This window comes from Brassica rapa, chromosome A10 (genome assembly GCF_000309985.2).
Source record: "Brassica rapa cultivar Chiifu-401-42 chromosome A10, CAAS_Brap_v3.01, whole genome shotgun sequence".
Taxonomy (NCBI): domain Eukaryota; kingdom Viridiplantae; phylum Streptophyta; class Magnoliopsida; order Brassicales; family Brassicaceae; genus Brassica; species Brassica rapa.
The window spans coordinates 11,192,960-11,210,325 of record NC_024804.2 but is presented as its reverse complement, the minus strand read 5'-3'; the positions used below and the strand labels follow the sequence as shown (position 1 = coordinate 11,210,325).

At 36.2% G+C, this 17,366-nt stretch overlaps 2 protein-coding genes across 3 annotated transcripts; one reads left to right on the top strand and one right to left on the bottom strand.

Moving 5' to 3' along the window:
• Positions 1-4,332: 4,332 nt before the first annotated feature.
• Positions 4,333-4,770, bottom strand: LOC103846123. The gene has a single exon (XM_009123037.1). It carries the CDS (start codon positions 4,768-4,770, stop codon positions 4,333-4,335), a length of 438 nt encoding a protein of 145 aa, XP_009121285.1.
• Positions 4,771-13,090: 8,320 nt separating this feature from the next.
• On the top strand, positions 13,091-15,965 carry LOC103845034. 2 transcript variants are annotated; one of them, XM_033282821.1, is made up of 8 exons: positions 13,091-13,362; positions 13,446-13,532; positions 13,989-14,028; positions 14,134-14,177; positions 14,299-14,460; positions 14,545-14,598; positions 15,257-15,394; positions 15,473-15,965. In XM_033282821.1, exons 1-8 carry the CDS (start codon positions 13,267-13,269, stop codon positions 15,866-15,868), a joined length of 1,017 nt encoding a protein of 338 aa, XP_033138712.1. In that variant the 5' UTR covers positions 13,091-13,266; the 3' UTR covers positions 15,869-15,965. The 2 variants fall into 2 exon arrangements, with proteins under 2 accessions (XP_033138712.1, XP_009120109.1); XM_009121861.3 differs by having other exon boundaries at positions 13,155-13,362; positions 13,989-14,177.
• Positions 15,966-17,366: the final 1,401 nt, after the last annotated feature.

Here is a 17,366-nt window from a genome sequence, read left to right as displayed (position 1 = left end):
GTTACCGGTTATCTTTGAAGAAGTGAAGATGGAGGCCACCGTTACCTTTGAAGGTGATATGTTCAAGCTCACGACGGACAACTTCTCTTATTGGAAACCGATGATGGAAGATCACCTTTATTGCAAGGATTTGCATGAGCCCATCATCATGAAGGATAAGCCGGAAGGAAAGGATGATAAAGCATGGGAGATTCTTAATAGAAAAGCGGTTGCCGTAATACGCAAGTATGTCGACCGATCTCTCTTTGAACATGTATCTACCTACACAAATGCTTTTGAATTATGGACAAAACTTGAATCCATGATTCAAAAGAAAACACCTCGAAACAAAGCTCTTCTTGCTCGACGGTTGGTAAAGTTGGAGTACAAGGATGGCCAGAGCATGATGGAGCACTTGAACAATTTCAAGGGGATCGTAAATCAACTTAACAAAGTTGATATGAAGGTTGAAGACGAAATGCAAGCCCTTTTACTCCTTAGTTCACTACCGGAGAGTTGGGACACACTAGTTGTCACTCTAAGCAATTCAGCACCGGAGGGAAAGCTTACCATGGACACCGTCACTGATAGCCTTCTAAATGAAGAAGTTCGCAGGAAGGAGCGAGGTTCGAGCTCTTATTCAGAAGCTAACATTGTTGATAGACGGGGTAGAGAAGAGACTCGTGGTCACAACAGAAGCAGAGGACGAGACCAATCTCGAGGAAGATCCAAGTCACGTTCAAGAGTTACCTGCTATTATTGCGGCAAGCCGGGTCACATGAAGTCGGAATGTCGGTTTTTCAAGAAAGACAAACAAACCGGTAATATCAAACCAGACCGGTTCAATCCTACAAAGAAGCATGAAGACAAGACTACCACCATTGTGGAAGACCAGAGCGAAGAATTATATCTCATTGGAGAATGTAATCTTAGCTCTGATGATAGTTCATGGATCGTTGATTCTGGTGCTTCTTTTCACGTCACCCCTCATGGAAGCTTCTTCACAACCTACCAAAGTGGTGACTTTGGTAATGTTCAAATGGGAAATCAAGGAAGAAGCAAGATCGTTGGAAAGGGGGATGTTATTCTTACATCAAACACAGGATGTAAGATAGTTCTCAAGGATGTAAGGCATGTTCCCGACATTCGACTCAATCTCATATCAACCGGGAAGCTTGATGATGCCGGTTTCGATAGCCACTTTGGCAGTGGCAAATGGAAGCTAACCAAAGGGAGTTTGATCATGGCTCGAGGAAGAAAAGAAGGTTCATTATATGTGGCTCAAGCCAAGCTTTGCAAGGAAGAAGTAAATGTCGCAAGTGATGACATGGATATATGGCACCGAAGACTCGGGCATATAAGTGAGAAAGGTTTAAACATACTTTCTCGCAAGAAACTTCTTCCTGATATGAAAGGTCTCTCTCTCTCACCATGTCATGATTGCTTAGCCGGAAAACAACATAGAGTCGCTTTCCGAAGATCGTCTACGCCTATGAGAAGAAAGCATATTCTTGATCTTGTGCATACTGACGTATGTTCCATGTCCGAGAAATCCAATGGAGGTGCATCATATTTCGTCACCTTTATTGATGACCATTCAAGAAAGGTGTGGATACATCTTTTGAAAACAAAAGATCAAGTTCTCGATGCTTTCAAGGAGTTTGTAGCCCAAGCAGAACGAAGTACGGGTCAAAAACTCAAGTGTGTTCGATCTGACAATGGTGGAGAGTATCGAGGTCCCTTTGAAGCGTTTTGCAAAGCTCATGGAATCAGAATGGAGAAGACACCACCAAAGACGCCGCAACTGAATGGGCTAGCTGAAAGAATGAATCGAACGATCACAGAAAGAGTTCGGTGCATGCTCTCTCACGCTAAACTACCCAAGCCATTTTGGGGAGAAGCCATAAAGACTGCAGTGGACGTCATAAATCTCACACCATCAGTTCCTTTGGAAGGCAATGTCCCGGAGGAAGTTTGGTCGGGTAAGAAGATCTCTTACAACCATTTGAAGGTGTTTGGGTGCAGAGCGTTCGTCCATATCCCTAAGGATGAACGAGCCAAGCTAGACTCCAAGACTAAAGAGTGCATCTATCTTGGGTCACCAAGAGATGATTTCGGCTATCGGCTTTGGGATCCGGTTAACAGAAAAGTTATCCGGAGCAGAGATGTTGTTTTCTTCGAAGATCAAACAATCGAAGACATCAACAAATTAAAGAAACCAAAGCTAAGGGTTGTAAGGAATGAAGATTCTTATAAGCCCCAAAATCATGAACAAGTGATTGGAGATGATGGCGAAGGGGATCCCATCATGGATCCGAATGGTGATGAAGGTGAAGAAGAAGATCAAGTGGAGCCAGAGGAAGAACATGAGCCAAGAAGGTCTGGAAGAGAGACAAGACCATCTGTAAGATACTATCGAGATGAGTACGTCAATCTTACAGATGAGGGGGAGCCTCAAAGCTATGAAGAGGCCATAGGAGACACTCATAAAGATGAGTGGGTTGAAGCCATGCAAGATGAAATGCAATCCTTGCATGATAATCACACTTACGAGCTGGTGAAGCTACCAAAAGGAAAGAGAGCCTTGAAGAACAAGTGGGTGTACAGGTTGAAGTATGAGGAGAGAAGCTCAAATCCAAGATACAAAGCCCGATTGGTTGTGAAAGGATTCAACCAGAAGAAAGGCATAGATTTTGAAGAAATATTCTCTCCAGTAGTGAAGATGTCCTCTATCCTAGTGGTTCTTGGTCTAGCAGCGGTTCTAGACTTGGAGATTGAACAACTCGATGTCAAGACGGCCTTTCTACACGGTGAACTCGAGGAGGAGATCTATATGGAGCAACCTGAAGGATTCAAGGTTCCAGGAAAAGAAGACTTGGTGTGCCGATTAAAGAAGAGTCTTTACGGCCTCAAGCAAGCCCCAAGACAATGGTACAAGAAGTTTGACTCCTTCATGGTGGATCATAACTTCAAGAAAACCAAGAATGATCATTGCGTTTTCATAAAGAAGTATGAAAGCGGCGACTTTCTCATATTATTGCTCTATGTTGACGATATGTTAATTGTTGGCCAAGATCGCAACAAGATAGCCGCATTGAAGAAAGATTTGGGAAGGTGTTTTGCGATGAAAGATTTGGGGCAAGCGAGACAGATTCTTGGAATGAAGATCACTCGGGATAGACCAAAGAAGCTTTTATGGCTGTCCCAAGAACGATATGTGGAAAGAGTGTTGGAGAGATTCAACATGCACAAAGCAAAGCCGGTGAGCACTCCACTTGGTGGACATTTCAAGCTAAGTTCAAAGCAAAGTCCAACAAGTGAGAAGGAGAAAGAGGAAATGAAGACTACCCCATATGCATCAGCCGTGGGAAGTCTCATGTATGCTATGGTGTGCACCAGACCCGACATTGCCTATGCTGTAGGAGTTGTGAGTCGCTTTCTAGCGAATCCAGGAAAGGAGCATTGGAAAGCAGTTAAGTGGATCCTACGCTATCAACGAGGCACAACGAAGAAGTGTTTATGTTTTGGCAATGGAAAATTGGAGTTGAACGGTTACACCGATGCAGATTTGGCTGGTGATAAAGATTCAAGAAAATCGACATCAGGATTTGTAACTACCTTTGCAGGGGGAGCTGTTTCATGGCAGTCGAAGCTACAAAAGTGTGTTGCCTTATCTACCACGGAAGCAGAGTATATCGCAGCAACGGAAGCGTGCAAAGAGATGCTATGGATGAAGAACTTCTTACATGAATTAGGAGTGAAGCAAGACAAGTACAACTTGTTATGTGACAACCAAAGTGCTATTCACCTAGCAAAGAACCCAACGTTTCACTCCCGCTCGAAGCACATCGACATTCGGCATCATTGGATCCGAGAAGTTCTTGAAGAGAAGCTCATACATCTCAACAAGGTACACACAGATGAAAACTGGTTAGATTTTATGACCAAGGTATTACCGCTTAAGAAGTTTGAAAATTGCTGCAAAGGCACGGGGATGGCAACGGTTTCGGGCTAAATCGGGAAGGGGGAGATTTGTTGGGTTTTCCCTCATTAGCCCAAGAATAATAACTAATCAAGTTATGATCCAAGAGCCCAAGAAGAAGAACTATCTAGAATTATGGAGAAGAAGAGAGAAAGTTATGGAGTTAGATAAAATAATAATTTAGAGAAATCTAGAACATGTTAGAGTGTACTCCTTCACTTGTATAAATAGGGGTGCTTAGCACCATTTGTAATCATCCAGAATCAAGAAAAGCAATAAAAAGAAAACATTTCATAAAAGGTTCCAAAAGTCTTTAAGAAATCTCCAAACACAAGCCTTACTAGAAAATCCCTTTCCTAAAAAGAAGAAGGTTATCTCGAACATAAACCGTCTACATTCCATCTTAACCTCTCGAAGAAAATATTATCCGCTAATTTTCCCAACACGTAGCTAGGCCATTCGTTTCCGTAACCGATCAAGTTCTGCAGGTATGCACCCACCTCTCCTCCATTACGTAAACGGTATCCATAACATGGCAACGATCGTGTTGCGGGAAGCGGACCAGATGAATACGAGAAATGCTTGGATAGCAAGAAACCTATTTCGGCTTGGAACAAAAGCCGAATCTTGCAGATCACGTGATCTTGCTTAGGGTTCCATTTACTCGCAAGTCTATACTCTTCCATAACCCAGCTTCTCTTGTACTCTCTGCCTCTCGTCTTCGTCTTCTTTAGGCAGAACTTGAGAATCTTCTTGAACCCTAGAAGCTTCCCTGTCTCCTCGTTCTTGATCAGTTTATCACCTGCCATGGTCCTGTTGACTTAACTTAAGCTTGAAGTTATCTTGTTATTATCCTAATGAGTTTAGGATTTGAATATCTTGAGTTGTAGTTATCTAGTTAAGCTTATCCTAATGAGTTTAGGAAACTATGAGTTAGTATATAAGAAGCTATCATGATGTGATAGAGCTTATCGTGTGTTGAGAGCTTTTAGTTTTTGAGTTCTTTCTAAAAGCAATAAAAGAGTTCTTGAGTTTGAGGTTGATCGTTGAGTTACGGTTACTACTTGATTTCTATATTTGGTATCAGAGCAGAAAGCTGATATCTTGACTAAGGCACTTGGGAGATGTAAGTTCAAGGAGATGAGAGACTTCATTGGTGTTCAAGAAGTGAAGGAAGAAGACATCAAGCTTAAGGGGGAGAATGTTGACTTAACTTAAGCTTGAAGTTATCTTGTTATTATCCTAATGAGTTTAGGATTTGAATATCTTGAGTTGTAGTTATCTAGTTAAGCTTATCCTAATGAGTTTAGGAAACTATGAGTTAGTATATAAGAAGCTATCATGATGTGATAGAGCTTATCATGTGTTGAGAGCTTTTAGTTTTTGAGTTCTTTCTAAAAGCAATAAAAGAGTTCTTGAGTTTGAGGTTGATCGTTGAGTTACGGTTACTACTTGATTTCTATATTTGGTATCAGAGCTTAAACTATTTAAATCAAGAATACGTTGAGAAGAGAAGACAAGCATGACGGATTTGTCTATAGCTACATACAAATCAAAGGAGAATGGTTCCTCCGGGATCAAGTGTCCGATGCTCACCACCACCAATTACACAGTTTGGAGCATGCGGATGAACGTGTTGCTCAAAGTTCATAAGGTGTGGGAATCAATTGATCCAGGAAGCGACGACAGAGACAAAAGCGATATGTCTCGAGCGTTCTTATTTCAATCAATTCCTGAGAGTTTAGTTCTTCAAGTTGGTACTTTAGATACCGCAAAAGAAGTTTGGGATGCGATCAAGACCAGGCATGTAGGGGCAGACAGGGTCCGAGAGGCAAGGTTACAAACACTTTTTGATGAGTTCAATAGATTGAAGATGAAGGATACGGAAACCATTGATGAGTTCTCTGGAAAAATTTCTGAGATTTCTTCAAAATCAACGGCTTTGGGAGAGGTTCTCGAAGAACCGAAACTAGTAAAGAATTTTCTCAGTAGCTTGCCGAAGAAAAAATACATTCATATCGTAGCTGCGCTTGAACAAGTCCTTGACCTAAACACAACAGGCTTTGAGGATATTGTGGGAAGGTTAAAAGCTTATGAAGAGAGAGTTCAAGATGAAGATCAACAAGAGGATCAAGGGAAACTCTTGTACACTAATACCGACTCTCAAGGGCAACAAGAAGGCTACGGTAGAGGACGAGGTCATGGCGGTCGTTATAACAATAGAGGACGTGGAAGAGGACGTTATAATGGTGGTAGATCTAACTGGAGACAAGGAGGTGATTGGACTCAAGGGAGAGATGCGTCTAAAGTGGTCTGCTACCGCTGTGATAAAACAGGACACTATGTATACGATTGTCCTGATCGCTTGCTTAAACTACAAGAAACACATGAGACAGAGAATGATAGCACACATGAAGCTGAGGAGCTAATGGTACATGAGTTGATTTACCTCAATGAAGAAAAGGTAGTGCCAAGCAAGTTCGAGACTCAATCTAGCGCTGACAATATTTGGTACTTAGACAATGGAGCCAGCAACCATATGACAGGGAACCGAGACTATTTCAAAATCATAGATGAGTCTGTTACAGGAAATGTTGTAGGCACAGGGGGGGTAACCCACGAATTGGTTGAATGGTGGAACCAAGGTTTCAACCTGAGAACAAGAGAACCGATTTTTATGAGTTTTTAGAGTTTTATAATGCAAACAGAAACAATTATGAAAACTAATGAGATGATGATGATAATGATAATAAAACAAGATAAATAAACAAAGGATAGGATGGAATCAAGCTGCTGGTTGTGTAACACTCTCAGCTTGATCAAAGGATGGTTGAAGTGGAATGAGATGGAGCTTTGCTTGCTGGTTGTGTAACTCTCTCAAGCTTGGCCAGTGGTTGGGATGGACGAAATGGATTGATAGACACCACAAAGATCTATGGAAGGGATCTTTGATAAGCCTGGTTGCTCGGGAGCTGTTTCTCACACACTCAAAAGACTTAGAACAATAGTTTTGACAAAACTAGAAAAACTGTATTTTCATTCATAAAAGTTCAAGGGTGATTTACAATGAAGAAACAACTTGAGCTTTATAGGCTCGACTACTGGGACTCTCTAACAGTCATAAAATGACAAAAGGAAACTAATAAAGTCAAAATAATAAACTTGGAAGCAAAGGAATTGATGGCTCCATGAAAACTAGCCGTTGGAGGCTTTATGATGAGAATCTTTGCCAAATGAATGTAGATGGTGTTCTCCTTGTATCTGGACGGTTTGAGGGGATAACTAAGCTTCCTGGGAACCTTCTTGATGGTTTGGAGGGTGCTGAGGTCGTGCCTAATCTGAAGGAAAAAGAGCTGTTGGAGCTGGATGGCAAGAAGCTCCAAATAAGGCAAGTTGGGGTTAATGAGGATCCTCCTGATCCTATGTGGGCTGGTGCATGGAATGAACTTGTCTGACTCTTCTGGACCATTGGATAGACTTCCTGAATGCATAGATATATCTCCTGGTCGCCAATGTCTGGTTTGAAGCTGATTGAACTGGTTAGCTTTCAATTGAGGCAAGTGTAGAACTGGTTTGACCGGTTTTGGAGATTGGATCATAACTTCATAATTCCGTGGCCATTTCTCTTGATATTGGGCTTTCTGGAAAGATGAGAAACTCCTCTTGACTCCAATGATGGGCTTTGCTTCAGGCCGCTTCTTCCTTGGGCTGGAATCTCCTTCTAAAGTCGGGTACTCGCAGATGGACGGGCTGGGAAACTTCTGACTTGTAAAATTCATAACTTCTTGCTCCGTGAATATTTTGGCTCGATTCCAATTGGGCTGGACTCCTTCTTGAGTATAAAATCCAATAAAATTGGTTTCATGTTGAAAGTCCTTCTGGTTGTAGAGATATACGCCTTGGACTGAACCTCGGTCGCTGGTACCTCCTAGATGGCCGGTTTGGACGGTTTGGTGAGACTCTGGTTGAACCATGGATTTCGTGACCACAACAGGAAAAGTTCTTTTTGGAGACGACTCAAGGATAGATATCAAAGGGAAAGGATCGATTCTTTTTATTACTAGCGATGGGAAACGGAAGTCGTTGGCTGATGTGTACTACATACCTGAGTTAAAAAGCAACATAATCTCTCTTGGTCAGGCAACAGAATCTGGCTGTGATGTCAGAATGAGAAACAAGTTTCTAACACTTCGTGATCGAAAAGGAAACCTGTTAGTAAAATCATTGAGGTCTAAAAATAGACTTTATAAAGTCGTGATGGAGGTGGAAGGAGCAAAGTGTCTCCAGCTTGAGAAGATTAGCGATTCCACACTATGGCACACTAGACTTGGACATGTTGGTATGGATTCTATGAAAGCAATGGTAAGCAAGGAGATCGTTACAGGAATTCCAAAGATGAGTATAGAGAAAGAAACTTGTGCGTCTTGTCTTATGGGAAAACAAACAAGAGGCTCGTTTCCTAAAGCTACAACCTATCGCGCTCAACATGTTCTTGAACTTATCCACGGTGATCTCTGTGGACCTATCTCACCATCAACAGCTGGAGGAAGCAGATACATACTTGTTTTGATTGATGATCATTCAAGATACATGTGGTCGATCTTGATAAAAGAGAAGAGTGAAGCTTTTGAATGTTTCAAAGTATTTAAGAGTTTGGTTGAGCAGGAAACTAAAGTCACCATCGGAACATTACGTACAGACAGAGGAGGAGAGTTTATGTCTCGAGAGTTTCAGAGTTTTTGTGATAATCATGGGATCAAAAGGCACATGACTGCGCCATACTCTCCACAGCAGAATGGAGTAGTTGAGAGACGAAACAGGACACTTATGGAGATGACGAGGAGTATAATGAAACACATGAACATGCCACACTACTTATGGGGAGAAGCCGTGAGACATTCAACCTATCTGATTAATAGGTTAGCTACAAGGACACTGAAGGATCAGTCACCTTATGAATGTTTTAAAGGCAAGAAACCGAATGTAAGACACATTCGAGTCTTCGGATGTACCTGTTATGCTAAGCGTGATACTCATCTCCTGAAGAAACTTGATGATAGATCCAGAGAGTTGGTGCATCTAGGAGTTGAACCGGGTTCAAAGGCCTATAGATTGTATGATCCAAGAAGCCATAAAGTAGTGGTTAGCCGAGATGTTGTTTTTGATGAAAACAAAGCGTGGAGTTGGAACAAAGTTAGGAAGAACTCGACTGAAGTCACTCTTGAGCTTGAGTTTCCAGCTCGAAATGTAGAAGAAGAAGATAAGTCCGAGACTGAAGAGTCTACATGTGACAAGGAGGAAGAAGAAAGTGACGGAGGAGATGATAGCGAAGCAGAAAATTCTGAGACTCCAATACTAAGAAGATCAACAAGAACGAGTACAAGGCCAGGGTACTTAGATGATTATGTTCTCAAGATAGAGGTACTCGAGACAGAGAGGATTTTGTTACTCATCAATGAAGAGCCTTGGGACTGGAACGAGGCTAGAGTAGAGAAGGTTTGGAGAGAAGCATGTGAAGATGAGATCACATCCATAAAGAAGAACAAGACGTGGACACTGGTTGATCTTCCGACAGGATGTAAAGCTATTGGTTTGAAGTGGGTTTTTAAGATAAAACGCAATGCGGATAGGAGTATAAGCAAGCACAAAGCAAGACTGGTAGCTAAAGGCTACGTGCAGCGTCATGGTATTGATTACGAGGAAGTATTTGCTCCTGTTGCGAGACTAGAGACTGTTCGAGTTATCATTGCTTTGGCAGCATCAAATGGATGGGAAGTTCATCATCTGGATGTCAAAACCGCGTTCTTACATGGAGATTTAGTTGAAGAAGTTTATGTATCTCAACCTGATGGTTTCAGAATAAAGGGAAGTGAGGAGAAAGTTTACAAGTTACATAAAGCTCTTTATGGACTAAAGCAAGCTCCAAGAGCTTGGAACATCAAGTTGAAATCAATTCTAAAGGAGTTAAACTTCAGTAAATGTTCAAAGGAGCCTTCTCTGTTCAAGAAGAGAATGAATGGGCATCATCTGCTAGTTGCCGTGTATGTAGATGATCTTTTGGTAACAGGATCAAGCATAGAAGTCATAAGAGAGTTTAAGGTGAAGATGGCGGCAAAATTTGAGATGACAGACCTTGGTAAGCTTACCTACTACCTAGGAATCGAGGTGATTCAGTCTGAGTATGGAATTGTGTTGAAACAAGAACGATATGCAACCAAGATCTTAGAGGAAGCGGGGATGAATGAATGTAATGCAGTACAAGTTCCCATGGATTCTGGTGTAAAATTTTCAAAGGCAGAGGAGGAAGAGGACGTTAATGAAACAGAGTTTAGAAAGAGTATCGGGTGTCTCAGGTATTTGATTCATACACGCCCTGATCTCGCTTACAGTGTAGGCATCTTGAGTAGATATATGCATAGTCCTAAGGTATCACACGCAGTGGCTCTGAAGCAAGTCCTTAGGTATGTCCGAGGAAGTTATTCTCTTGGCTTGTTTTACAAAAGAGAGCATGAGAAAGGACTTGTGGGATACAGTGATAGCAGTTACAATGTAGATCCTAACGACGGAAGAAGCACTACTGGTTATATTTTCTACTTCAATGAATGTCCGGTCTCATGGTGTTCTATGAAACAAGAAATTATGGCTCTTTCATCGTGTGAGGCAGAGTTCATGGCAGCGACAGAGACGGCTAAGCAAGCCATATGGCTTCAAGAGCTTCTAGGCAAGATTGTGGATGAGCCTAGTAAAGCAATGATACTGATCGACAACAAGTCTGCTATTGCCTTGACTAAAAATCCAGTATTCCATGGTAGAAGCAAGCATATTCACAAACGGTTTCATTTCATTAGAGAATGTGTAGAAGATGGAATGGTGACCGTGAGACATGTAGCTGGTAAGGAGCAGAAAGCTGATATCTTGACTAAGGCACTTGGGAGATGTAAGTTCAAGGAGATGAGAGACTTCATTGGTGTTCAAGAAGTGAAGGAAGAAGACATCAAGCTTAAGGGGGAGAATGTTGACTTAACTTAAGCTTGAAGTTATCTTGTTATTATCCTAATGAGTTTAGGATTTGAATATCTTGAGTTGTAGTTATCTAGTTAAGCTTATCCTAATGAGTTTAGGAAACTATGAGTTAGTATATAAGAAGCTATCATGATGTGATAGAGCTTATCGTGTGTTGAGAGCTTTTAGTTTTTGAGTTCTTTCTAAAAGCAATAAAAGAGTTCTTGAGTTTGAGGTTGATCGTTGAGTTACGGTTACTACTTGATTTCTATAGGTCCTCCAGCTACCATACTCACATCCGTCGGTTTTACCACACGTCTCTGTTCGGGGTTTAACGATCACGAAGAGAGTGTTGGATATTGCGCTTGGATTCTTGTTGAACACGTCTGAGTCTTCGTCGAAGTGTTGTGGCCAGGATGCTCCCTCATCGATCATCGGCTTCAGATAACGTGAGAGTATCAGCTCGTCTCCTGCTCCCATCAGTTCGTTTCTGATCCGTAAATATTCAGCAGAAGCCATGATGAAACTTAATCGAAAGAAGGAAGAAGAATTGGTTGTTTCTTGGGGATGAAGCGAAGAAAAGGAAGAAGAAGAAGAGCGACTGATGTTAACAGAGTTGCATTTTGAGTTAGTTACTAGTAGCACTTATATAGGATTTTCTGTTTTACCACTAATTATCTCTCTGTTTTTCGCAACTATTCTTTATTTTAGTTTCTACGGATACTTTTATATTTGCCCATAGTTTCTTTTGAAAAAAACATTATTTGTAATCAGTAATACATAATAATTAGGAAAACAAATTGAAAAAAATCAAATAAATAACAAAGATACTCGATTTCAAGATAACACAGATACTAGTATTTACAAGAAACTTTTACACGGTGTTCCAAAGAATCAGTTCTCATGGAATACAACAGAGACAAGAACATACTATTACTACACATTATAAACAGATTCAAACAATAAAAAATTTAGACTCCCTTCTCTCTCTCTCTCTACTAATCTTACATGATTCTTCTCCCAATACAAAGCAGCAATGGCAGAAACAAAGCTCCCTATTAAAGAAATCAATACCAACTTATGATGAAATGTCAATGACTTATATACTAAAGCACGGGGATTCCGAACGTTTGTAAAAATAATCTGCTACTAATATATAATTCAAACAAGTTATCAAATTTGTCTCCCAAAACGTTGAGAAGGTTATCATTTCAAAGTCTTTAACTTTGCAAAGTATTTTCAGAAGTTTTTCCTTGAGCTAAACATGCTTATGATGAAATGTCAGTGGCTTATGCTCTAAGCATGGGGGTCTTCGACGTTTGTGAAAATAATCAGTTAAATCTTGTTCTGCATCCATTGCCCAAACAAATTTCACCACAAGAGATGTGTTGAATACCTAAAACAAGAAACGTTCTTTAAATTAAGAAAAAGTTATGTTTAAACAAGACAACCATCTTGACAGTGTAGTTCTAACAAGCTTTTTATCTTTTCGATAAGTACTCTAGAATGTTTGCACCATGCAACGAGGCCATGTGCGACACAGTACTTTAAAAATATCTGAGTAGTTAATGTTTTTTAGTAGATTAATTGACATTTCATTAACCAAAAGAAAGTGTGTATCTGAGTAGATTAATTGAAATCTACTCATATTAACGTGTAATTAACATTTCTTTAAACATATCTGAGTAGATTAGTGTTTTTTACTGTTTCTTATCAACCAAAATAAAGTGTGTAACTATCTGAGTAGATTAATTGAAATCTACTCATATGAACGTGTAATTGACATTTGTTTTAAAATATCTGAGCAAATTTATATTTTTTCTAATTTTTTTACTCGGATATCTTTAAACTTTAAAGTAGACCCTTAAAATATTTAAAAATGTATTTTTAATGCCAATTGGACTAGTATTAACAAAAAAAAGACATTTGGACTCTGAGAAAAATATTATATATTTTAAAGTATATGAAAATCAAAGTAATAATATTAAAAAAAATAACTAAAATAAGTAAGCGAAACTAATTGAAACCAATAAAATCCATGATAAAAAAAAAAGAAACTAATAAAATCCAAGTGGACTAGTATCCATTATTAAAACTCCCATGGATTCATATGAAAAAAAGCAAAACTTTTAATATATTTATAGTACTATTAATAAAAGTAATAAAAATGGAAAAAGTAGATTGCACATCTTTCACAATTATAAAGACCTATATTTCAGTTAAAGAAGACTTATATATTTGAACGTGCAAGGAAATCTAACACACATAAAACTTCAAAACATTAAAACATTGACATATAACTCATGAATTCTGTTGTTAAACTCCTCGCGTTCATATTTATATTCACAATTTCTGCAGTTCGATCGAGAGAAATTGAAGAAGATGTGAAATTCTTCAAGGTACATTGATGTATTATATTTATAAACACCAAACTAATATTATATGTATAATATCTTATGGTACTCAATATATTTTGTCATAGTTAAATGAAAAGGTCATATACGATTGTGTGGATATACATAAACAACCTTCGTTGAGTCACCCACTACTCCATAACCATAAAATCCAGGTTTCATTCTGTAAAATGTTATTCTTATATGTTTTTTCTTTTAAGATTTTTATTTTTATATTTGCATTTAGATTACATTTGATATATTTAAAATATTTTGATTCTGATTTTGATTTTATTTTAGAATATTTTTAAACAAAGCACTATTTTCTGTTAATTGTAAATGAAAAGGTCATATAATTATTTTAACTAGTATTTAAACAAAACACTATTTTCTGTTAATTGTAAATTAATTTTGTATGGCTACAACATTATATTATATATATATTGAATTTGGAAGATTTTAAGTGACTTTATAAAGTCAAAATTTTGAAATATATTTACAAAATATATTCCATAAAATAAGTCTTTGTGTTTTTATGTTAGTTTTAACTTGTATTCTGTATTATTTGGATTAAATCTAATATAGTTTGATTCACATAATATACTTATTGTGTATCTATCTAATTTGAATAGATGGAACCATCTTTTTCGATACCTAACCCAAAATATAAAGGTAAAAAAGGAAATAAAATTAAAAGAACCATCGACTGTCCAAATGGAATGGTTCCTATACAAAGGAACACAAATGAATATGTTGCAAATGGTAAATATTGGGCAGAAAAACATTCTACTCCACTTACGGTCGAAAGCCATGAAACACATGTAAGTACAACTTTTGAAATGGTTAAATTTTGCAAATATCTATAATCTGAAAAATTTATGTTACAGAAACAGAAATCTATAATCTGATATATATATTTGATATAAATTTGGAATTTTGAAGTTTGCCGGAGTTAGAACACAAGATAAAAGCCCTTACCATGGTTTGGCTGCTTGGATGAGTGTGCATGATTTGAACGTTAGTAACGACCAGATTTCCTACACTGCCATATATGTAGAAAGTGGAGTTAACAACAAAGTTAACTCTATCCAAACTGGTTGGATGGTAAAATCAATGTTGATGCTATTTAATAAACCTTCTTACTTTAAAATGTAGAATGCTTTAATTAATTTGATGATATATATATAGGTGAATCCAAGTTTATTTGGTGACAATCGCACATGGAGTTATGGATTTTGGAAGGTGAATATATATATTATACATTATTGCATAGCATATTTCAAACCATGGATAAGTGTGTTAATAGTAATTTTCTTTGATTTACAAGATTGCTTTTCATATTCATTAGGGATAAGTAATTGTAAATTATATTTTCTAATTTTTTTTAAGTGAAACATTACAAGTTTTTATTCCTGAATCTTCTTTCAAAATATTAAATTAATATTATATTAAAAATATGCATTCAAAGTATAAAAAATTAAACTAACAGTAACAATACTAAATGGAATGAATACTCATCTTTTTATGTTTAAATGTTAAGCCAAACTATTTGAAACATAGTACTAGATTTCACTCTTTTGATTTTGTCTCGTAAATTATGTTTTTTTCCTATTTGACTAACCAAACAATTTAGTTATTATAATTATGCAGGTTAATACTAAATGAAAAATAAAAATATGGACAAAAAAATAAAATAAAAATATGGACAGTGTTATTAATATTTTATAGTATTTGAAATATAAATAACTAACAAATATATTCATCAGTAATTAATTTAATGCATAGTTATTCTTATAGTATAATTTTTTAAAAGTCTTTTAAACTTTTATGTACATTAGCTTGAATTAATTGTCAATTGTCATCTAAGTTATATTGATATTTTCAAATTCAATATTGTTAGGGTGCCAATGGAGCAGGCTGTTATAATACAATATGTCCTGGTTTTGTTCAAGTGTCAAAAACTGATCTTTTAAGTGCACCTTTTCCTTATCCCGGCAAAGGACAAGGAGAAAGAGCAGTTTATACTAGTATTTTACAAGTAAGATGAATATACTTAAATTTATGTTACTAACATGTTTTCTAGTAGTTAATATGTGTAGTTTTGAATATATTAAAGGATAAAATAACAGGAAATTGGTGGACAACAGATGTAAAATACAGTGGACCAGATACACATATTGGCTATTGGCCAAAAGAACTATTTGATCTTATAGCTAATAGTGTGGATATGGTTGGAGTTACGGGAGCAGTCCGGGCTTCATCATCTGGTATAAGTCCGCCGATGGGTAATGGTCTTCTACCAACTGAAGATGAAAAAGCGTCTGCACATGTTAAAAACCTTGAAATCTTAGATTCTGAGTTTATAGTCCAAGAAAGTAACAAATATAATTTAGAAAAGGTATTAGATAACAACAAATGTTATGGCTTAAAGGATGGTAAGAAAGGTATTTCCTTCAAAGAATCCATTTTGTTTACATATGGTGGACCTGGGGGAGATTCTTGTGGAATCTAGTAGTAACTTGTTGAATCTAATTAATGGTACAAAGTAATGTTTTCGGTTATCATAATGAATAATGAATAATTTGAAATTTATGTTTCATATTCAAGTATTTAAATTTTTTATTTATGTGTAAAGAAAATATTAAATATTTTTTGTCAGTGAACTATCAATGTGATATGGTATATGATTGTAACTGTATCAAGTATCTAACTTCTTGATGCAACTACAATATTACAAAACTGAAGATCGGGTTAAAACAAAGACATTGCTATATATCAATTGATCTTTACAATTAAATATGTTCAGTCAGTACTTAATAATTTTTATAATCGTACGTTTACTCAATACTTGTTTTTTTTTTCCTTTTAAGAAAAACTCAATTCTTGTTTATAAAAGGAAAACTTAATGTGTTTTGGATATATAAACAAACTAACCAAAGAGATAGAAGAAGATATATTACATAGATCTATCAAAAGTTTTGGAAAACTTAATGTGTTTTGGATATATTATCAAACTAGGTTAAGACCCGCGCCTTGCGCGGGATGAACATTATATATATAAATTATTTTATATATTATATGTTTATAACATATTATGAAATAATAAATATCTATTGAATAATTAAAAATTTATTATCTACTACTTATATAATTAAATTGGTGCGAACATATAAATAAATTTTATAAATCGAAAAAATATTTTTTCTATTTGATATGATATATAATTAAATTTAAATGATAGTAACATATATATAGTATATTTTAATATTAATATTTATTAGATGATGCTTTTTGCTCATATTTTTTTTATCATTTGTATCTGTTATAGTAAAAAGTCTAAATTAGTGATAACAAAATTTTCACTGTGGATTAATTAATGGTTTAAGTAATTTATAATATTTAAAAAAATTAAGTTCTCAATATTTTTTCAAATTTTTTATCAAAAAAATGTTCAAAGTAAATTTCAAAATTAAGATTTTTATGTATTTTTATATGGGATATAATTTAATTTAAAATGATACATATATTTATATATCTTTTATTTTTGATACTTATTAAATGAGACTTTCAACTTATATTATTTTTTAATTATTTGTATCATGTCATAACAAAAGTTTTAAATGATAGATCATAAAATTTGAAAGTTTCAGTTTTAGTAATTTATACTCGTTTTAAAAAATTAAATTATAATATATCAATAATTTTTTTTTATTTTTATTATATGGTTACTATGATTGTTTAATTATTTTAATAGCTTAAAATTAAACAAATATAATTATAATACACACTTATTTTTATCAAATCTTTATTATTCAAAATTATTAAGTGTCATATATACTTTAGCCACATTAGGCAATTTCGTAATCTTTTTTAAGGAAATAATGAAGCACATTAATAATGTATTTATTGTGGTTTAATAAAAAACTTATTATATATTTAGATGGACCAACTTATTTCTCTAAGGATTCTAAGAATCATTCTAGTGATGACATGTGGTTACAAAAAAATGT

Coding starts and splice junctions, on each gene's coding strand:
- LOC103846123 (XM_009123037.1), bottom strand. CDS start 4,770: ATGGCAGGTGATAAACTGATCAAGAACGAGGAGACAGGGAAGCTTCTA.
- LOC103845034 (XM_009121861.3), top strand. CDS start 13,267: ATGAATTCTGTTGTTAAACTCCTCGCGTTCATATTTATATTCACAATT. Junction 13,533..13,988: donor TCCATAACCATAAAATCCAG/GTTTCATTCTGT, acceptor TAATTTGAATAG/ATGGAACCATCTTTTTCGAT. Junction 14,461..14,544: donor CTATCCAAACTGGTTGGATG/GTAAAATCAATG, acceptor ATATATATATAG/GTGAATCCAAGTTTATTTGG.